Source organism: Betta splendens, chromosome 17 (genome assembly GCF_900634795.4).
Source record: "Betta splendens chromosome 17, fBetSpl5.4, whole genome shotgun sequence".
Taxonomy (NCBI): domain Eukaryota; kingdom Metazoa; phylum Chordata; class Actinopteri; order Anabantiformes; family Osphronemidae; genus Betta; species Betta splendens.
In genome coordinates this window covers 16,039,063-16,060,506 of record NC_040897.2, presented here as the reverse complement: position 1 = coordinate 16,060,506, position 21,444 = coordinate 16,039,063, and the positions used below count along the sequence as shown (strand labels likewise).

Here is a 21,444-nt window from a genome sequence, read left to right as displayed (position 1 = left end):
CGCACGCTCGTCCTGGGACGAGCGTAGTCTCGGCGTCTCCTTCGGGACGTGCGGCGCCTTCTGCGAAATTTTACGCGAACTAAAGTTTGTCCGAGCTGAAGTTTGGAGAATGGACTGAAGTGAATCGGACGAGGAGGGAGAACTGTTCACTCCCACCGAACCGACACCGAGGTACCGATCGACGCCCAGGTTCGTACAGCTGTGATGAGTAGATGCGATTTTAATTAGAAACGTGTGATGACTTGTTCGGTTTGAGTCTTTGGATCCGAGAAACTGAAGGGGTGAAAAGTCAAATGTTGCACTTGTAATAGTAATGTAATCAGCAAGTCTTAAGACACAGTGGACCGAACCGGGCCGGACATCCTCCGGGTCGTCCAACCGCCCGCTCTCAGTGTGACTCAGGCTTCAGCGTAAAGCGGCCGCCGACGCAGACGTGCTTCTGGCTCCACCTGATGCTTTGTTGTTTGAACATCTGGTTTGGGACGACGTCACCTGGGTCCGTGCGGTGATTCTGGCCTTGTGGCGCATATCTTGAAACTTTAAGCCTCGTCATCTCTTCATTTTTATAAATACATTTTCATAGATTATTAGTGGGAAACGAGTCCCAGTTTCAGACCTGAGTTAACGGGGAGCGAACAGCGCCCCCTGTCGTCCGTGTTCTCACCTACGGGGCTAAAGTTGTAGGAGCGAAGCAGCCAAGCGGGACGTGGTTCCTGACGTGTGAGGAGCTCGTGTTGGTTCCGTGTTTGATCCATTTGATCCTCCTCGCTGCAGCCGAGTCGGCAGCTTCGTCCCAGATGTGGGTTCTGAGCCTTTGTTCTCTGCAGGAACCATGCAGACGCCTCTGATTCTGCTCAGTGTGTTCTGCTGCCTCTCCGCCCAGTCCAAACGGAACCAGAACCGCACCAACCACGAGGAGCCGGGCCGGAGGAAGCCGCCGCACATCATATTCATCCTGACGGACGACCAGGTGTGTGGACACGGCGCTGGTGAGTGTTTTGTCAGGTGTGCGGACGCTCAGAACCTGCGCCTCTGGACAGGGCTTCAACGACATCGGGTACCACAACCCGAGCATCAGAACCCCGACCCTGGACAAACTGGCAGCGGAGGGCGTGACCCTGGAGAACTACTACGTCCAGCCCATCTGCACCCCGTCCCGCAGCCAGCTCCTCACCGGCAGGTACCGCCTCAGGCCCGTGCTTGTGTTTGCGGTCCTCCCCGCTCCCGCTGCAGTGACCCGACCCGTTTCCTCCAGGTACCAGATCCACACCGGGCTGCAGCACTCCATCATCAGGCCGCGGCAGCCCAGCTGCCTGCCCTCGCACCTGGACACGCTGCCGGAGCGGCTCCGCGAGGCCGGCTACAGCACGCACATGGTGGGGAAGTGGCACCTGGGCTTCTACAGGTGAGCGAGCCGGTCCCGGGGCGGCGCCGGTCCGTTCCGTCACTCACTCTGTCCTGTCTGTAGGAAAGCCTGTCTCCCCACCAGAAAGGGCTTCGACAGCTTCTTCGGCTCGTTGACAGGAAGTGTGGATTACTACAGGTAGATCTCCGCCGTCGCTGCACGGATCCCGGGTTCCGGTCCTGACGTGTTTGTGTCCGTGTCCAGTTACGGGTCGTGCGACGGGCCGGGCCTGTGCGGCTACGACCTCCACGAGGACGAGGCCGTGGCCTGGGGCCACGAAGGCAAATACTCCACGCTGCTGTTCACGCAGAGAGCGAGAAAGATCCTCCAGAACCACGACCCGGCGGAGAGGCCGCTCTTCCTGCTGCTGTCCCTGCAGGTAGCGAGCGCCTCGGAACCGCCCGGTCCAGTTCGTGAGCGGGATCGCATGGTTAAAATGTTTACTCTTCATTGACAAACAGGCAGATTAAACGCTTTCATTTGACTCATCGCTCACTAGAACCAGAACCAGAACCAGCGCCGTCTCTCTCACCACCTCTGTGTCTCCAGGCCGTCCACACTCCGCTCACGCCCCCAAAGGCCTACATCTACCCCTACCACACCATGGCCAACGTGGCCCGCAGGAAGTACGCCGCCATGGTGTCCACCGTGGACGAGTCGGTCCGAAACGTCACCTACGCGCTGCGCAAGTACGGCTTCTACAAGAACAGCGTCATCATCTTCTCCACCGACAACGGCGCGCAGCCCTTCACCGGCGGCAGCAACTGGCCGCTGCGCGGCCGCAAGGGCACGTACTGGGAGGGCGGCGTGCGCGGCCTGGCCTTCGTGCACAGCCCCCTGCTGCGGCGGCGGCGCCGCGTGTCGCGGGCGCTGCTCCACATCACGGACTGGTTCCCCACGCTGGTGGGCCTGGCCGGAGGCGACAGCAGCAAGGTCAGTGGAGTCCAAACGGGCCCAGCACGGCCCGCGGGTTCTGGTCGTGGTTCGTTCCGTGCGCTCTAAAAGCTCTGCTTCCAGCAGTTTGTTTGTGTTGAAGCGTGGCCTCCGTCTCTGTCCTTCTCAGAGTCCGGGTCTGGACGGGTTCGACGTGTGGCCCGCGATCAGCGAAGGGAAGGAGTCGCCTCGTCAGGAGATCCTTCACAACATCAACCCCCTGCACAAACCCACAGCTCCGGGCGCGAAGGGCGCGTCAGGTGAGCGTCGCCTGTGTGATGTGTGTTCTTGCTTTAGCGCGTCCTCCGTCAGCATCGTTTTCTTTTTTTGTCAGTTCACAAATCCTCACAGAAGAAGAAGAAAAAGAAGACTCTCAAACAGCAGCCGAAGCAGAAGTCTGCATTCCAGCTAAAGACTGCGAGGAAACAGAAAGTCAAAAAGAAACCCAAGCGAAAGCTCGTCCTGAAACCAAAACCCGGATCCAAGACCAGAACCAAAGTCCGCGCCGCGAGTCCACGGCAGCTCTACAGACCGCGCCGCATCGTGTCCCGCTGCAGGTCCAAACGCAGGCACGCGTCCCGGTCTGAATCCAGTAGGACTCCAGTCCACAGCACATCCCAGCCGGGCTCGGCCCATCCCCCGCTCACGCCCCCGTCCTCCCAGTCCGTGCCGGACCCGTCCTCCCAGTCCGTGCCGGACCCGTCCTCCCAGTCTGTGCCGGACCGGTCCTTCCAGTCCGTGTGGGACCCGTCCTCCCAGTCTGTGTGGGACCCGTCCTCCCAGTCTGTGTGGGACCCGTCCTCCCAGTCCGTGCCGGACCCGTCCTCCCAGTCCGTGTGGGACACGTCCGTTCAGGCTGCCATCAGAGTTGGCGACTGGAAGCTGCTCACAGGAGACCCGGGCCACGGAGACTGGGTCCCTCTGCAGGTAAGGTGTAGCGCAGGGCCCGACCCTGGGCCTGCTGGTTCCACCTTGACTGACTGGAGGAACGCAGCAGGAACCAGGGTTGGACCCGCCTGCTGCAGCGCGTCAGAGTCATGAATCGCGAGCTAACGCTGTTCCTCCTCAGCTGCTGCCGTCGCTGCCTGGTCGCTGGTGGAACCTCGAACGCACCTTCTCGCCGTCGACCCACAAAACCGTGTGGCTCTTCAACATCACCGCTGACCCGTGCGAGCGGCACGACCTGGCGGAGCAGAACCCACACGTGGTCCGACGGCTGCTGGCCCGGCTCGCCCACTACAACCAGACGGCCGTGCCCGTGTACTTCCCGCCCGACGACCCGAGAGCCGACCCGGGCCGGCACGGCGGCGCCTGGGTGCCGTGGGTGGAGGAGGGGGAGGGGGAGGGGGAGGAGGGGAAATACCGAGGCGTGTACAAGAAGAGCAGGAACAGCAGGAAGAGGAAGAAGCCGCGGTGTCAGCTGTGCAAGCTCAACGCCTTCTTCCTCAAACTCAACACCAGGATGATGTCCAATCGGATCTGAGGCTCCGGGATGCGACGGGCCTCTGCGTCTGAGGCCTCAGGAGCTTTACTGTGATTCACAGGGAGAATTCACAGCAGGAGCTCAGTTCTTAAGACGTCTCCACTTCAACTTAAGGTGGATCACAGACACCTCATGTAAAGAACATCAACCCTTCACATGGTGGGTATTTTATCTTCTTCACAACCGGACCGAGTTCAGAACCAGAACTGTCGCTGCACACTGTAAAACATCACTTATGGTAAATTGTTTTCAATAATCTAAGCTTTTCATAAAATTTCCTCTGCTGTTTGTGATGCATAAACACATTTAAGCACTTTTTGATATATTTATATTTTCACACTTCAATGCTATTGTGTTTTATTTACTGTGGATCCTGTGGCTGAATTCCTTACATCAACTACTGTGACTAATGCTGAATAATCAGTCCGACAGAGGGTAATAAAATCCTGCATTAGTCATATTCAACTCTTTCATTATCGGGGGAATTTCATTCGTTCATTGCCAACTGGTGGCAGCGTTGAGTGGAACCCACAGGACACAGGTGAACGATGGCAGTTAGATTCAGGCCAAACTCCCACTGCTGTGGTTTTAGCCTCTGACCTGTGAACACTCAACGAGCCCGCGGAACGAGAAGCAGCTGCTGTGTTCACCACCAGGTGGCGTCAGACTTGGTTTGGACACTGATCATGTCACACAGGACTAAGGTTGTGACGTAGAGTCACAGCCTCAGTCGGAATGTTGGACCTGACAAACGTCCTTCACATCTCAAGCAGCTCATGAATAAAGGTTCAGTGTGTAAATGGACAAAGCCAATGTTTCATCTTTGATTCTTCACATCTTCTGGTTTCTTTTTTAGTTTTACTGGTTTTCTACTCTTTTTTTTCTTGTTAATCCCATTCATGCTTCTGGTTTTACTAACTTCTACTGTTAAGTTGCAGACAAGATGTTACGTATTACAACTGATCAATCCTTCGAATAAGAACTGTCTACATCATACATTTGATACACAAAAACGAGACATGCAGTTGAAAAAACACAATGCCCTGGATTTTTTTATTTCATTTTGTGACAATTCAAGAGGATTCTTAGTCTTTACGTTGTGGGAGATTCTACAAAAACAAAAGTCATGAATCAACTGGGCCACTGGAATGGGCACTGGGACTGTGGTACAGACAAAGAGAAAACTACAAGTAGCCTTGTTCAGTACCAAACTCTTCACAGAAGAGAGCGAGTTTTTAGGTTTTTTCTTCTTATCCCAAATGAAGGCACCCGATAACTTGTAGTTCGTGGCCTTTCAGCCTTCTGGAGTTTCTAAAAGTACAAACTGCCTTTTTTCATGAATACATGTTTTCATCCTTACACAGAAGCTGGAATGATAGTAAATGTCAGTTACTGCATTTTTTACTCCTTTGTTCATTTTTTTAAATCAACAAGTAACAAAATAATGAAGCTTTTTGTGAGGAAAAGTATAAAATGTTGATAAAAAATTGGGGGCGGGACATCGCCTAAAAAAAAAAAAAAAAAAGGACCAACTGGTGCAAACCTGACAGAAGCAGCATCGAATACCAGAAAGATCAACTTAGTGCTCACATGAGTCAGAAGCATCAAAGTCTTTATCCCCATTGTTTTGTTACTTGTCTCAGGAATTGTACAGGTGTGGAAGAGCTCGGTGGAAACTAAAACTGATGCCTAGAACAGATTCACACGTTCCATCTCCTGCTCGGCCTTGATTTCTACGAATGCACACATGGACTTAACCCGACACATGGAACATCATGGAAGAACCCGACTGAGCTCCCGGCCACGTTCACAACATCCACAGGAAACAAAACCAACCGAAGGCCGACTTGCAGCGCGGGAGGTCCGGGACAGGTACAGTGCAAACTAATTTGAAAAATGAATGTGCGGGAAAAAAAACCCTTGTAAACACGGCACAATAAATAGAACAAACAGCAGGTTTGCACCATGCGTGATGACACTGTCTGATACACCTTTCACACCTCATACTCGCACCAGTTGCAGTTTGTCTTTTTAATTTGATTTTTTATATCTTGAGTGCAAAACATCACAAATGAACAATTCTGTATTCAAGTAATGTTATATACAAGAACAGGGATGTGGGGAAGGGCCATTACAAATATGCAGTACTGTACATATAATTGTCATATTAAGAATTTACAGACGATCTCTTATTAACAGTAACAAATAGGGAAATGGGGGAAAAGAAAAATTGTATGAGACGAGCATTGCAATTAAGTCCCAAAACAGTTGCCATGGAAACCCAGCCCTGCCGTCCTCGTTCCGCCACCACATTCACGACTACTGAACGATGCATAGCACCTAAAAAGCAAACCCCCCCCCCCCCCCAAAAAGGTCCGTCACATTTGCCCCGCGTCGCAGGAGGCTACGTAACCTCCATGGCCACTGTGTTCTCTGACAGACTGTTTAATGCTGGCTTGTCTTGTTCGTGATTCTCCCTGTGAACACAAAATAGCTGAGGTTTATTGTTGCTCAGTGCCAAATGAAGGCGCATTTCAGTCAGATAGACGCTGGTTTCGTGTTTCTACGTCATATTTGCCAAAGCCCGTTTTGTAGCGATACTTCTGTCTGAGCAGTTCTTCAGTACCACCACCTGCTGGAATTCTATTTACGGAAACCGCCTTCAGAGCACGTGAAGAACCTTAAAGTTTAACTTTCAATACAGCCTCTGATGTTTTTGAACTTAAGGTAAAGCTTTGACCTGGAGGAACCTGCTAATAGAAACAGAAGGGCTGTGTCCTGTACTCCAGCTGCCTCTAGCATTGACTTAACATAGCCGATGATGTAGGTTTGTCTCACCTGGGCACAATGTCGAGCGGCGAGGCCGCAGCCGCTGTGACCTTGGGTTTCTGACAGTTGGGTGCGTGAGCAAACTTTAAGGCGGGCGTCGACATGGTGCTGCTCAGCGTCCGCGGGTTGTGGATGCGCTTGCCGGTGGGAACACCCAGACGGAGGCTGTTGTTGTTTCCCAGCAGGACCTGAGTGTGGGTGGTGGTAGTGGTGCAGGCGGGGTGAGCGGTGCCGTTGTTACTGGTTGCAGAGGTGGTGCTGGTGGAGGAAGGGTGTTGGGTGTTGGGTGTTGGTGTAGTGGGAGGAGCAGGGGCGGCGGGGGATGGGGACACTGTGCTCGAAAGGTGCAAGCCCTTGTAGACACCTGAGGGGTGAATGTTGGGAGCGGGGAAGAGATTTTATCCATCAACTGCTCTCAAACTGAATCCGGTTATCTACATTGGAAATGTTTACTGCATCATTTCTGTTTAATGTTTGTATGACTTCAGTCTAGAATTTCACCCAACTCATTTTAATGTCTGATGCGCTTCAGCTGCAGAACTATCAAGTTTCATTTTGACACCGACACGAAGCAGACCGAACAAAACCTGCAGCTGTATCATCAGTGCTTCTTTAAACGATTTTATTAAACCACCTCCTTCGTCCGTTTAATGCTGACATTTGCTACTTGTTCACTCTAATGTGAACCTACCTGAGGGGGAGAGGACACCGTTGACTCCTCCTCCCAGGGCCAGCTCCTCCTTTGTTTTCAAAGCCAGCAGTTGGTCTGCGGTGACAAAGGCCGAGGCAGCGAACTGTGCACTGGCCTGGTCCAACATATTTGCTAGGCTCTGCAGAGAGGTGAAGAGCTTTGAGTCAGTGAAGAGCTCAGACAGACAGGATGAAACCCCTGCTCCAGCTGGAAGGACTCTGACCTGTGTGCTGTTGGCAGTGCTGTTGGTTTGTTGCTGCAGCTGGACCTGCTCCAGCTGCTGTTTCTGCATCAGGGACAAGTCATCCTGATGCTGCTGGTACTGTTCAGCTGTGAAAGCTGAGGACAAAAAAAAGAAAATGTTAAAACAGATTCTATGTATATTAACATCATACCTATGAAATCTCAAAGTCTGAGACATTCAAATAGCCCAGTGTGACTTTTTCCTTGTGCAGTTTGATTAAATTACACTACTTCTCAGGGCTTCACAGACAGAACTACAGGGGAAAAAAGGGTGCTGTAATGAAAGTACACCTGAGGTTTTAGCAGTGCTAAACCAGTGGAGTTATGCACATAAACCGATCTGAACCACCGCGGTCTTATCTAAGCCTGACATCAAGATCCTCTTCAACGAAGCAAACCACAAAAAAGTATTAACTGAAAAGGTGCTAATAAACAATACGAAACATTCAATGATGCATGATCCTGTTATTAGTAATGAGTGTTTTTTACCGATAGGACAAACAGCCCTGATTTTAACGTCAGTCAAGACAAGGGAAGTGTGATGACTGGGCAGACAGAGCTGCACCCTTATATGCAAAAGCCTGCTGTCTACTTCACAGATGATCACTTCACCAATATTCAATATTTGTCATGAACTCAATCATTTTTACTGTGCTGTTAATGCAAAGGAAAATATCTCACCAGCAGTGGGAGGGGGTGCCGGGACAGCTCTCCCTGGCCGCTTAGAGCCTGGCTGTGCCCCAGCAGCAGAGGCAGAGGCTGGGCGCTTCAGGCCTCGACTCAACCTCCTAAATAGTGGGTGGGCATTATCTAGCTCATGTAGTGGTAGTGTCCGTGGTCTAAAGTGCCTCCATCGGCATGACTTTATATTTAACAGTATCTGACTGAGGTCCGTGGGAGAGGAAGAGGAGACAGGAGAGTTGAAGGAGGAACTTCTGTCTGAGGTATTTGTTTCTGAGGTACTGGCAAACTGACAAACCGGCGAGTGTGTAGTAGCAGGAGGACTAGGAAGAGGAGGAGAGGAGGAAAGAGACGGCTCCAGTATTTCTGGATTGAGTCCGTGGAAAACATGGTCATGGTCTGTGTGCGCCCGGTCCAGTAGGACCCTAAGGAGGAAAAGAGCACATGCTTCAGTAAAACCCAAATGCACACAAACTCGCATCTTTTGTTTACACAGCGACAAAAAACCCACCTGCCACCTCGTCCGACGCGCCGTCGAGCCATGCCCAGGCAGCGCCGTGGAACCGTCAGCGTGGTGAGACTGTACCGAAAGCGTGTTTCTGACAGCCCGCCCTCCCAGGGAGCGGACCACTGCCAGCTACTCACACCATCCTGACGGGCCTGGAGACAGAGGAGATGATTGATTGGACCAAAGAATAGAACCTAGACGTAAACTGCTATAAGGCTTTTAAACGTAGTAATGGACCGAGCTCATGACCCAGCTTCATAGAACAGTAAGACTAAAAGGTTGGATACTCACATCGAGGTACTGGCAGCCTGCTTTCCTGCGGAATGCGTACGCACCATCTGGGTCGTTCTCCTCCTCTGCTTCTGATGAACCCGAGTGCAGCTGTGGACACAGGACCGCTCAGTTTTAGGGTAAATTATTCAGCTTCTCCCAAACTCTATAACCCGATTTACCATCAGCTAACAAATGTCAGTCTGCTGGTCAAGTGGTTCATGACATGTGTCTGGTTTTACTGGGATGCGTGCTCACACCTGAGAGAAGGGCTCGTCGTCCGAGCTGGGGAAGTCGTACTGGTTGAGGTCCTTGGCATTGAAGACAACAGGGCCCGGATGGTGCGGGGCGCCTGATGACAGAGGCAGCACCTTCTGCTTTTTCTCGTACTTCCTCTTCTGCCGTGGAACTTCCATCTTCTCCGGCTAAAGCAAAACATCACTGTCATTTATGTGACTGCATTTTTTTTGAATGTGCTTCTAGCAGCTGGAAAACAGAATTATTAGATTGGATCCCAAATTAACCACACCAAACTAGGTTTCACCTTGGACTTGTAATCTTTGAGGTCCATGTGGTCCTGGTGTCGGTACTGGTTGGTGAGAGGGACCATGGGAATGATCTGCGGTCTCACCAGCGCCCGTTCAGCCAGGACCTCTGCCATTACCTCACCACCAAAGTCTGACATTACATTTCTGTAAAAGAAACGTTTTATTTTAAAACTAAACGCAATAAACAGAACAAGGGTTCTTGTCATCACTCAGCCTGATGTTAAACCATAACTGAAACACTCACCGCTTCTCAAAGATCTCCAGCGTGAGGTGAAGCAACTCCCGTTTGCTCTTTTCTCGCCTTTTGATCATCTCCAGAATGGTGACAGCGCGGCTCAGATCCCTGCGTAGCTTCAGCATCTTCTCATAGGACGCTTCATCATTCTTACGGTTCTGATAGATAGAAAAAGCCCAGGTGATTAGCTAGATTCAGATAAGCCTTTTTATTCATTGATCCCACAAGGGGGAAGTTATTTTCAGCTTTATAAACCCAACCCGTGACAGCCTTATCATCCCGACACTGGATTTGAAGCCTGGTCCCATACAATTTATTGGTTATATAAAACCTATTAAAAACAGCAGCAAACCAAAGAACCTGATAGTTTATTAACTTTAGTGCAGGTTTTCCTAAAACTACACCTTTTGACCACTTGGTGGCAGACGATCCTTTGTGAGTGGAAATCAGCAGGAATCCAAACATTATGAATTAAAGGATTTGAATGGGTCAGCTGAGAAAAGGGAAATCTGATGACGACATTGCACAGATAACTGTACTTTTTAAAATCACCACTAAAGCCTTTTGTTGTTATACCACAGGCTTCAGCAGGAGCTGCCTCCAGTAAGACATCCCAGCGCTCTCCACATTTAAAGGTCATTCAGCCTTTGTCTTACTCATGTAATGCATAAACTATGGCCCTATTGTTTTGGCCCAGTGATAATTTATCATTTAAATCACTGTCAAAATAATGGTAAGGATAAAACGTTTGCTGTGACCACATATAAAATCTGAAATAACCATCTTCTTCAAGTGACAAACTGACCTTCCTGGTTTGCATCTTCTCTGTGCGCCGTCTGAAGGCCACGTAGGGATCACTGGTGCTGGAGCCGTCCCGCTTCTCCTGCTTGACTGTGGGGATCAGGGAGTTGGCCTTGCTGTTTTTCCTCTTGCGGCTCCAGTAGTCGAAGACTTCCTTGATAAGCTCGTCGTCCTCCTTCAGCAGCAGCTTGGCCTCAGGAAGACTCACCAGCTAGACATGAAGAGAGGTGCAGAGAAGAGTTACAACTGAGCCCAGAGAAAGCATTTACATGGCCATGGTCACATCAGCTGAGGCATCTCAGACGACACAGACCTGCTGTCCACTGCCTTTCTCCAGCCGGTCAATCATCTCCTCAAACTGCAAGAAATCGATTTCCATCTTCTTTTTCAGCTTGATGATAAACGCCTCGTCGTCTGCATCCAGATCATAGTCCGGCTGCTCCGTGTCCAAGCTGAAAGCTGTGGGAGAGCAAAACCATTATAGAAGATGCTGCCCCGCTCTGTATTTGTAATTACTGCAACAACATGAATGTGCTGCTTTAATAAATGTTTGTGTTATTAGTCTGACGCTTATTTGTGCTTGTTAGAATCCTAGTTTAAATATAATTTAAAGTGTGGAAACAAAAAAATTAAAGTATTTTAACTAATCTCGATATAAAAAAAAAAAATGGATGCCTGTAGTTTGTGGCAGCCACTCCACTTCAAGTGTTTATGCACCAAAGCCAGCAGCCTGTGTGCACGTCAAGTGCACAGCACAACTCAAACGCCCCTTTTTACATAAAATGATGGTTCTCCACCACATACACACCCACACTGTTCTATTGGTAACACTTTGTTTACACGTACATATAAATAAACAAAATCCGTGCATCCTTTACAGAAAGGTTTTCGGTTTTAGTCCAACGGTATTTCAATGGAGGCGTCTGACTAATGATATCACCTTCCGTCCAGCTGCTGCTCTCTGCCTCCTGAGGGGCTTTAAGGCAGTGGAAACGCTGCTTTAGGCTTCACTAGATCACTGATCACCATCTGGCAGGCGGAGAACCTCTTTACTGTAAAAGGACCACGCAACTCTAATGGTATGCAGGGAAATACATGAGGCCCAGAATGACCAGTACTAAGTTCCAGTGCCATAACATTTGTCCCAGTTGAGACATAGGTTTACTATCTGTCTGAATGAGCGTTCATGTAATAGGCAGGGCATAGAAGTAATTACAATTCTGCTCAGATTTAACTTTTTGCTTTGGCGCGTCATGATTCTGGACCCGTGACCCTAAACTGAGGTGCTGTTCCCATAACCTGCAAAATCTACAAAGTCTGTCCAACTGTCTGGAGAGAGGAAAGAAGATAACGAATGCTGCAAAAGCAAACTATTACCAAACTTTCCCCCGATTCTGAGTTATATGCTTAATGTGTATAAGTTGCTGTTTCACCAGGACCAATGACGCGTCACTGGTGCAGAAACACTGTTAGCATGACTTCATGGTCTTAATGTTAATGCATGCATGAATATGAACTTGAATATGAACTATGATACTGGTTAGGCAGCTGTACCCAGCTGCCTAACCAGTATCTCTTCTGAGAGCTAGTCATGAATGAGATTCCTCAAACCTCAGCGGCCACTGAAACAGCTGTCAAACCACATTGGACCAGTTCCTTTACACATTAGCTGCTGAATTAACCTCAGACGCTCAACTGCAGTGGCACGTGTGAGCTTTAGTTGAGCAGCAGTGAGTCCTCTCAGCAAGAACGCTGCCACACAATATCACATGAAACCAGCTGCCAGTATCACTGCACAGCTACTGTAGAAGGCAGCGTATCACTGCACATGCTGATTCAGCTTTTAAGGGATTCCCACTTTACTCTCTGGAATTACTTACTGAATTTACCACTACACACAAAAGCAAACGCTTTTCAGAGAGTGGGACAAATAGTAAATTCAGACATTTTATAACTAGTTAACCCTACAAGGAAACCCAGAACAGTAATCCTACAGTGAATACACTGCCTCCCACTGTTTGAAAAAAAGCCATTTGCTGGAAGCCAAACAATGACTTGTGACAGATGGTCCCAAGTCAGAAATCCAGCAAACTGCTTCATAAATTAGTAGACAAACAGCTGACTGCCATCAGTTAAAAGACAACTCATCATAATGAGGTGATCACCTCATTAAAGCATCGGTTTAAATGCCAAGACTAATGTCACGACTCAATCCTCTAGACAGTGAACATTTCAGTTCTTTCCAGCAAGTTGATTGGCGAGTTGACTGCGATTGTCAACAAGCTGGAGATAACTGAACCAACATCTCCCAGCTGCTTGGTTTAGCTGCCTGCATGCTAGCCATTAGTGAGGGGAAACCCACTTACGCTGTATGTGAATTAGCTGCTTTGGCATCTTGTAGTCCCCGGGGTAGAGGGAGTCATAGTAGGTGATGTTGCTCTCCGCCTCGGGGACTGGGATGACCATGTTGTCCCGCTTCTCGCCGTAGACCTGCTGTGCTGAGATGGCTCGCTGGAGATGGTGCTCCTACAGGGACGAAGACCAGGGTAAGAAATCCTGCACTCAAACTGTGCACTTAAACAAATCAAAATCAGCCTCAGCACAGCAGAGAGGTTCAGGGACACAACTGTCCTTCAATTTATCAAGATGTGGCCCCAGAGACTGTTTAGTACACTGCTATAAATGTGAATGATTATTAGGTGTACAATAAAACCATTTAAATTTGAGCACATCCACCAATGCCTTATCTGTGCTGCAGAGTTTACATTAGTGATAAATGGAGGCTTTAATACCAAACTTTGCTTTTACATATGTACAAGCAGTTATCAAACTCAAGTCAATAAAACAGAATCAACTGTAATAATGAGACCAATGGTGCCCACAGGAGTGTTTGTGACTCCCACACATTTACAGCTTGTCTGTACTTCCTTGAGCGTAGCACTTCTAATAAAGCGCTTTTCATTTATTCTGCAGTCATCTCATGACCATCACGGTACCGGCAGGAACAGAGCAGGTGTTGACAGAACAAACTAAAAGTCACACCTTAAGACCGATGTGAAACATAACACTGGAGGAAGCAACGTGGAAGCCAAATGTTCACCTGCAAACTGATCATTATCCATTTACACAATGGGCAACACTGCACTAGAGGCTGAAGGAACAAACCGGACCGACGGGTGAAACTCAACATACTGAAATATCAGACGTTAATTCACAGTTCCAGAAAAAAAAACAGGTCCAAGTCGTATGGAACATATGACAGACCTTAGAAATAGGAGCTGTACAGCCATGTTCAAAGCATACAAGCATCATCAACCATCGTCGTCGCTGTCAAACCGGACAGTTCAACTGGCCTGATCCAGTGTGTGAAGAAGAGAAGTGAAGCTGCCTCTGCCAAGCCGACGGAGGGACCGTGCTGGAGGGAGGGCAGGCTATGTCTGACTAGCTGGTTTGCTGGCAGGCTGCTTGTCCAGTAGTCCCAGTCAGTTGTTGTAATGGAGCCCTTTCCCCAGAGCCGGGCACTGAGCCACTGGCAGCCTGTCAACAAGGCAGCGTGGTGCTGGCCCCTCAGGAGACAAAGTGTGTGGTTTCCCCTCGAGTTGCAAAGACAAAAGTGTGGATGGAGCGGAAGCAGCGACAGAATCTGTACCTGAGGAAAGTGACCTGAGGAAGTTGGAGGGAAAGAGCACAGCTAAGCTGCAGTGGGAGCACATGCTAATACTGGCGTGCATGTAGAGACAGCAGCTGAGTAGACTTAAACAGTCCGGTGCTACTCACATCCACTGGACACGCTGGGCTTTGATTACACACTCCTCCAGCCAGTTGTGTAGGCAACAACCTGCAGCACTGACACGAGCAGATCCAAGTGTGGGCAGCAGTCACACGTTTGCATTCGATGTCTAGATTAATTACACTATTTACTGCACAGAGCAAAGCACTGTTAGTGTAGGTCAACACCTCCTAATGTTGTCTTATTTCATCATTCGAGGTTTCAGGAAAAAAAGCATCATATTCAGCCTTCTATCCAGCACCATGTGTTGATTTGATGGGAGGATGCTGCTCGCTCCTCGCGTCCCTCAGACATTACTGTGCCAGACTGAACACGCATCCATGTTTAACATGCCAAACACTTGCTGCCACCGCTTCTGAGCTTGTACCCCTGCCCAACTCCCCCAGAATCGCTCCCTGAGGCAAACGCCTCATCAGCGGCCTCTGGCTGCTCCCCAACAAGCACAAAACTCAAACAGCCTTGGGCATAAACACGTTTGTTTACTTCCCCGGCGAAAACCCATTTGCCGGAAAATAAACCCAGAATGAGGTGAAGTGCCAGAACACAACGCTTTAGCTGGTTCATGACATCAACACATTTATTTCCTATTGGTCTCGCTCACACGTACATGGTATTCCAGAAATAGCTCTCTAAAATGACCACATTCATCAGTGTCAGGCCGGCTCAGGCAGCCTCCACCAGTCTCACCCCGACAGCGACTGTCCCAGACACTGTAAATGCCACTTAACATGACGAGCAGCTGCAGGCGACGCTGTGACAGGTCCTTCTGAGCGATGCTCAGCTACAGTGGAACCCACTTTCCCCTGCTCCGTGACTCTACACCCACTCAGTAACGGCAGTGTGTGAATCTAACCCAACTTTTTATTCCTCAGATCAACAGGCCTCATATTTCCACATGCCCATCAACTATCCACATGGCCCTTCCGTGTCAGATAAACCGGTGACAATGACAACAGCATGAAACAAGGACAAACTGTGGACTGTCCCTGCGTTGGCTGAACTCTTTACACCAAAGAGTGCACAGACACACAGGCTCAACTCGAATGATTCTCTTGGCTCACACATGTGACACAACAGTTACAAGAACACAACTTCTAAACCTAATGCCACAAACAACTTTACCTTCTCCATGCTGTTCAACTGCATCCGTCTGGCTAAACAGGCTCCTAATGCAACGACATCGTCAAACAATTCTACAGTAACATCTGATTCAGCTCTGCGTGCGCTGCTGCTGAGCTTCCAGAGAACAGGATGCAGGGTTTAAGGACGCTGTCTCAGACAAACAACAAGATGCATTAGGTTTGTTTTAACTTGTTCAAAGCAATTACCCAACAGGCTGTCTGTGGATAAACACAGATGAATGAGATATTTTACAAGCTAACGCTGGTTTAACAGATGTTTTGTTAAATCATCATATGCCAAGATTGTATTGTACATGCAGTAACAAGCACAGATGTTGTTGACTCCACACTGAGAGCAGCAGACAGACGGGACAGTGTCACACGCTCTTTAAATAACAATAAAATGCTTTGCAACCAGCATCTGCAGTGAAATGCTGGAACGGTGGATCTGTGGGTCTCCACCACACCCACAGACACTGACCTCATTCTCACCCAAATGTAAACAAGACAGAGACGCTGCACGTGCTGACGGACCGACTCTTCTGCAAAGCTAAAAACACCCCTGGACAAAGTTACGATGTACAGTACAATGCCATCAACTACGCAGAAGCAGCACCGTGAAGCCATGCATCCGTTTAGTTTAAAGTCACTGCAGGCAGACGGTGCCGTCCGAGCACTGAAATGTCAGATACGTTACTTACAGGTAAGTGAACTTAATGTAAAACACGCAGTCGTTTCCAATGAGCTGCAGCATTCAGCGCTCCTGCGTCAGACCGCGGCCTAGCTCTTATGATAATATGACTGTTACATAAGCACGCACTCCAGCTAAGCAGCAGACTTTGAAGTGACAGCGCGCGCACACGCACGCGCACGCCCTCCTGGGCGCCACGCGCTGCTGCTCTGCCAGCCTGCTGCGCCTCTGACACACTGAACCCGTGACACCGAGGATAGTAAACAGAGCCCACGGGGACGCCCACGCTGCCCCGCCAGTCAAACGGCCACCACGGGCTGCGACAGGCCCGTCCCGGGTCGCTCTGCCCCGGACACACGCACGCGCCACGGCAGGAACACGGCGCTAAAATGCGCTTCATTTGTGGACGTGAACAGTGTCGCTAATGAGGCAGCTGAACGTGGGATGGAGTCACGTCTTCGTGTGAGCGGGAATCAGTGAACCGCATGGGACGGCTCCGTCTGACGACACATCAGCGGGTCAACAACTCACAACCGTGTTACAGCAGCGGACACCGTCACAGCGTGGCGGCTCTGTTGACATTCCTGCCTCGCAGCGCCACAGACGGCAGCGTCACCTGGGCGGGCGCGCACGCGAGCGCCCCCCAGCCCTGGAGCCGCGCCATTACGCCAACACAAGGCCCGATCCTGACAGCCGAGACAAAATGTCGGAATTGCTCAGGTCACATGACTCCTTTGTACTCGGAAAAGCGCCTCACAGACAAATAAGCCGGCGAAACCGGGATATTTTACCCAATATTGGACCAACACATGCCCGCCCCGGCCCAGCGGCCGCCCAGGCCCCACATTTCCTCTAAATACAACAGAAATCCGTCGCGTTTTGCCTCAGAAAACCGGCGGCCATTTTGTGAAAGCATGCGCAGGAAAAAAGGAGGGACGTAAAAATAAAACAAAGCACATAATTTAACATTTCGCGTAAAACGTACCGATTCTTCCTCCTTTTCCATCCCCGTAGGCATCTGCGGCACTGCCCGGTTAATAGATGCATATTCGTGTAGGTCGGGTAAATCCTCACAACGGAAGACGGGTAGTGGCTTGGAAGCGTCCAGCGCCCGTGCCCGAAACGACAATTTACTCATTTTTCACAAGTCGAGATGCAAAATAAATCTATCCGATCTCCTAATAATCACAACGGTTCCGAGTGGAGCTTTCATGGATGTTTCTGTGCGGTTAGTCTTTACTCCAGCGTTCGAGTGGCGCTCGCTTGTATTTAGGGCGTCGCCAGCGGAGCCGTGGGAAGGCCCGGATCTTGGTCGCTCTCGCTCGGACTGCTTTTTTCCGACGCTCCGCTCCCTACCGTTGGCTCAGTGCGCCATGGACAACATGGCGGACATTTAAAACTCTTTTGCCGTGTTTCGCTCGGAGCGGTCCAACCCCCAGCTCGCGGACCGACCATTCCCACGCGGGCCCGAGCGCTTGCGCGTTGCGCGGGTGGGGGGAAGGGGGCTTTTCCACCAAACTAACTCCTGCACACATGCACGTAAATTATTGAAATAAACATTGAGTACGTCTGAAATTTAATTAAAATTTAAATTTTGCAATGGCACAAGTAATACTTTTACGAATCAGAAATAAAACATGGGAATGTAAAAAACAAACAAAATGTTTGATGATTTCTAAATTGAATGAAGCATAAATGAAGCAAATTGATTCACGTGAATTCAGCAAATATATTCACAATTAATGTCACGACACTTAATACGCTGACCCATTCACATTTTGGTGCTGCTGAGAATTACTGACTGTGCAGAACAAGGTTTAATATTTAATATCCAGAGTTGTGAAACCATGCGAAAGCAACGCTCATGCAAAAAATTATTCGGATTCAAACTTTTACACATGTTTTACATTGCCACATGTTTTTTTAAACATTTATTTACATAAAAAAAATCAAAAACTGTTATTGTACGTTTCAACTGACTGTCCTGAAATTTTACGATAAACCACAAGGTCATAAGTTTACTTCCGAATAAAGAACTATAGTTTACGCCAAAGAAGTCACAGAACCAGATGCTCCTGTAAACCGAACCAATTAGAACCCAATAATAGCGAGTTTGCTCCAGGTGAAGCCTCGTGAAAACAATGTCGCCCTCTTTCGGTCCGACAACGAAAGGACGTCGCTCTGCGCACAGCAGGTGTGTTTGCCTTGAACGCACCACCGCTTCAGCCCGTTAAAGCCGTTTGACAAGGACTAAAACACGTTACCTGTGGAAGACGCCAGGTTTATCCAGGGTCCACCCAGAGCAGCAGGGCGTTCTTCATCCTTATTAAATCCAGTCGTTGCCTCATCATAACCTGAAACCAAAAGCAGAACACGGTGCAGAGGTTTTGAATCTGACATGGTCTCCAACCAAACCAAAAAAGTCACAAAAATAAGACAAATTTCCCCCTGAAAAAAAAAGCCTGTGAGTCAAGTTAAGAAACTAAAGAGTGTTTTCTTCATGGAGCACAAGGAGGTTTAATACGTGGCAGGTAGCTGGAGCAAAGACTAGACATTTGTCCACCACCTGGTCATGATTGTGAGCAGAGCAATGACCGCACCTGGGACACGCTAAACCATGCAATCATGCAAATAAGCACTGCAGTAGCTGCAAAACAGCGCGTTTTACCCTGCACAAAGCTCAAAGAGCCTAAATAAGTTTCAAATTGAAGGCAGTCAGGACGATACCATGTTTGAAACCACTGCAACAATATCTGGTGTCCTTCGGTTTCAGAAGGTTTTTGGATTTTGACCTTTCAAACGTCAAAGACACTCTGGCAGCTTTGAATCTTCTTGGTTAAGCGTCTACAAGGATAATTTACCCCATTTTTCCTGACAGATGTCAAACTTGAGGAGCAGCATCCTTGAACAGTCACCTTAAAGATCTCCAGATGCTGAGAGGCTCCTCCGCCTTTAAGCACTCTGACTGGACACACAATCAGGCCGTCTTCTCTGCTTCAGGACAATTCCTTCTTGTAAAGTCAATAATCACACCCATCTCTTGCTCCCTTCTGTGCAGTCTGACTGCTGCTGCAGAGCTCTGGCAGGAGTTCAGCCTCAGTATTTTTATTTTTCCATCATCAGACAAGTGGATTGTTTTTCTTCATGCTTTCGATCCAACCTTCAACTGGCAAAGAGTGGGACTGTGTTTCCCAGAAGTCATAGATGCTTCTCTACCATGAGGGTTTGACTGATGGTGCCTCTCAGGTCGTTGTCCTTCCTGGATGTTCTCCCATCTTTGCAGAGCAGCTGTGTTCTGTAGAACCAGCACCGGGTTCTCCATCACCTCTCTGGTCCGGTTGGTCATGACCAACTTCACCAACAGTTCTGGTAATTGTATTAAGATTGATGTGTTTAAAGGAACTGTTAAAGCTGCACTTTTGATTTCTGATATTTAAGTGTTGGTAACTCCCTGATATAACGGAAATGCAGCATTTGATCACATCTTCAGTATTTTATAACACTGATAATGTTGATTATGAAGCGTCGCAAATCAAATTTCCACCACTGCACCGACGAAGGCAGACAGTAATTGTTTGAATAGAGCTAAATAGCACATTCTTTAATTTGCACACAATAACCAGCGCAACGATTCCATTATTCAGAACAAAACAGCATTCAGCCTGAGCACAGGCCCTTGATTCACAGTGAATATGCAAAATAATGACAAACGAGTTTCAAGTTTGTCTTTTAAGACTGTCATTAACAACTCTTGTCTACAAATGTGTCATAAGGGTGGAGTTCGTCCCACAACACCCAGACATTACAGGCAAACAAACAAAACCTCGTTATGATTCACGGTTGCCTGAACAGATTGATGCTGTTCGGGTACTTTAATCAGAACCAAGTCAAGGAGAAAGGCAGCTCTGCTCATGGCTGCTTCAGGTCTTTCAAACTTCATCTTTGCACAGTGGCCTCAAAGCTCGGTCCCCTTTCTGAGTCCATGTAGGGAGAGGTGGACGTGTGGGGGCTCCGGTGCAGGCCAGGCAGTTCCCCCACAGGCCGCCGATCGCTGTTTAGCCTCTCACCGACAAGACGGGGGCCAACAATGTAACATTTCAACCCAGGACCATGAAAAATCTAAGCATGAAATCACGTCAGGCGCTTCGTCGACTCCTCACATCCGCTTTCTGCGCCTTTCTAGACCTATTCGCACCACCAGATCCGCAACATCACAATTAGACACGACTGTAACAACTGGTGAAGCGGATTTGTCTTCTCATACAATGAAAGCGTTTATTTTGGGCCGCATCGGCCGACATCAGCTCGCCCTGCGCCCAAGTGATCGGGAACTTGTGCTTTTGCTGCTGAATCGCAACCAGCTGACGAGCCCGGAATCTGACTGCGTGTATGAAACCATCTGATGCCAGAAAACACTGTCCACGGCGGGCCTCGTTACACAAGCGCCCATCGACTCAAGTTGAAGCGTAACAACCTAATACTCACCAAGCCCGTGGTTCGGAGCCCGTGGGGTTCAAGAATCAGCAGAAGTCAGGAGTGGAAGGAAGATAGAAACGCCAGGCAGCACGACGCAGCTAGCAGCTCTGCTAGCCGCGGCTACTTCGAGTTGTGTCACGGCAGAAGCCCAACGGGAGCCGGAGTCCTGGCGCGACGAGCCGCTGTCCGCCTTCGGTCCGACCGTGAGAGAGCGCTCACCGGACGGGAAAGCGGCTCTTTCCTGCCGATGGACGCAGGCTGAAACTAGAGCTGGCGACCAAAGTGCTACTGTTGGGGGTTAATAACTTTGCTGTAACAGGCGGCCCGTGATTGGACGACACGGGCCACCAATCACCCGCGAAGAGCCCTGAGCCCGTGACGTCACGTTCTACGGGGGATGGAGCGAAACGTGATTGGCTGAGTCCAAGTCTGAGCCGCTTCAGATGTTCGTCTGTGTCGTTCAAATTCACCCTTAAGCCTTTTCCTCCGTGTCAGTTAGTTCTGGAGCTCAGGTCTGTTAGAGGAGAGGTGTGTAAAAATGTGTTCAATGACTGAGTGATCTTATTTGCAACGATACCTTAATTAATCCTGAGCTTTAGACAAGCTGTATCAAAAGGTTGACACTGAAAATGAAGGATTCATCTCATATTCTGTAAACATTGAGGCCAGATTACATTTCAGATATGCTGCTATAAATCTACAGTTTGAGGACTTTCACGTGAGCCTGTTGATTAATCGC

The 21,444-nt window shown here is 49.2% G+C and overlaps 2 protein-coding genes across 6 annotated transcripts; one reads left to right on the top strand and one right to left on the bottom strand.

Moving 5' to 3' along the window:
- Nucleotides 1-30: 30 nt before the first annotated feature.
- LOC114844165 (arylsulfatase I-like) lies at nt 31-6,181 on the top strand. 4 transcript variants are annotated; one of them, XM_055503755.1, is made up of 10 exons: nt 31-171; nt 828-970; nt 1,041-1,180; nt 1,256-1,405; nt 1,469-1,543; nt 1,610-1,784; nt 1,905-2,338; nt 2,469-2,598; nt 2,690-3,265; nt 3,408-6,181. In XM_055503755.1, the coding sequence occupies exons 2-10, from the start codon at nt 833-835 to the stop codon at nt 3,819-3,821; spliced, it is 2,232 nt and encodes a 743-aa protein (XP_055359730.1). In that variant the 5' UTR covers nt 31-171; nt 828-832; the 3' UTR covers nt 3,822-6,181. The 4 variants fall into 4 exon arrangements, with proteins under 4 accessions (XP_055359730.1, XP_028987130.1, XP_028987129.1 ...); XM_029131297.3 differs by having other exon boundaries at nt 49-189; nt 1,955-2,338; nt 2,673-3,265; XM_029131296.3 differs by having other exon boundaries at nt 49-189.
- On the bottom strand, nt 4,847-21,006 carry epc1b (enhancer of polycomb homolog 1 (Drosophila) b). 2 transcript variants are annotated; one of them, XM_029131287.3, is made up of 15 exons: nt 20,715-21,006; nt 18,494-18,583; nt 12,994-13,153; nt 10,941-11,086; nt 10,632-10,838; nt 9,836-9,984; nt 9,588-9,735; nt 9,304-9,468; nt 9,065-9,154; nt 8,777-8,925; nt 8,266-8,690; nt 7,565-7,680; nt 7,342-7,480; nt 6,660-7,014; nt 4,847-6,298 (listed from the first exon to the last, which is right to left on the bottom strand). In XM_029131287.3, the coding sequence occupies exons 3-15, from the start codon at nt 13,091-13,093 to the stop codon at nt 6,226-6,228; spliced, it is 2,262 nt and encodes a 753-aa protein (XP_028987120.1). In that variant the 5' UTR covers nt 13,094-13,153; nt 18,494-18,583; nt 20,715-21,006; the 3' UTR covers nt 4,847-6,225. The 2 variants fall into 2 exon arrangements, with proteins under 2 accessions (XP_028987120.1, XP_028987119.1); XM_029131286.3 differs by lacking the exons at nt 18,494-18,583; nt 20,715-21,006 and adding an exon at nt 17,215-17,673.
- Between the last annotated feature and the right edge of the window lie 438 nt (nt 21,007-21,444).

Bases quoted from the DNA above. Each gene is read 5' to 3' on its own strand.
- LOC114844165 (XM_055503755.1), top strand. From the start codon at position 833: ATGCAGACGCCTCTGATTCTGCTCAGTGTGTTCTGCTGCCTCTCCGCC. The intron at 2,339-2,468 runs GTCAGTGGAGTC...TGTCCTTCTCAG, and splicing joins CCGGAGGCGACAGCAGCAAG to AGTCCGGGTCTGGACGGGTT. The intron at 3,266-3,407 runs GTAAGGTGTAGC...GTTCCTCCTCAG, and splicing joins GAGACTGGGTCCCTCTGCAG to CTGCTGCCGTCGCTGCCTGG.
- epc1b (XM_029131286.3), bottom strand. From the start codon at position 17,367: ATGAGTAAATTGTCGTTTCGGGCACGGGCGCTGGACGCTTCCAAGCCA. The intron at 9,469-9,587 runs GTGAAACCTAGT...GTTTTGCTTTAG, and splicing joins TCAAAGATTACAAGTCCAAG to CCGGAGAAGATGGAAGTTCC. The intron at 7,481-7,564 runs GTCAGAGTCCTT...ACCTCTCTGCAG, and splicing joins GCACTGCCAACAGCACACAG to AGCCTAGCAAATATGTTGGA.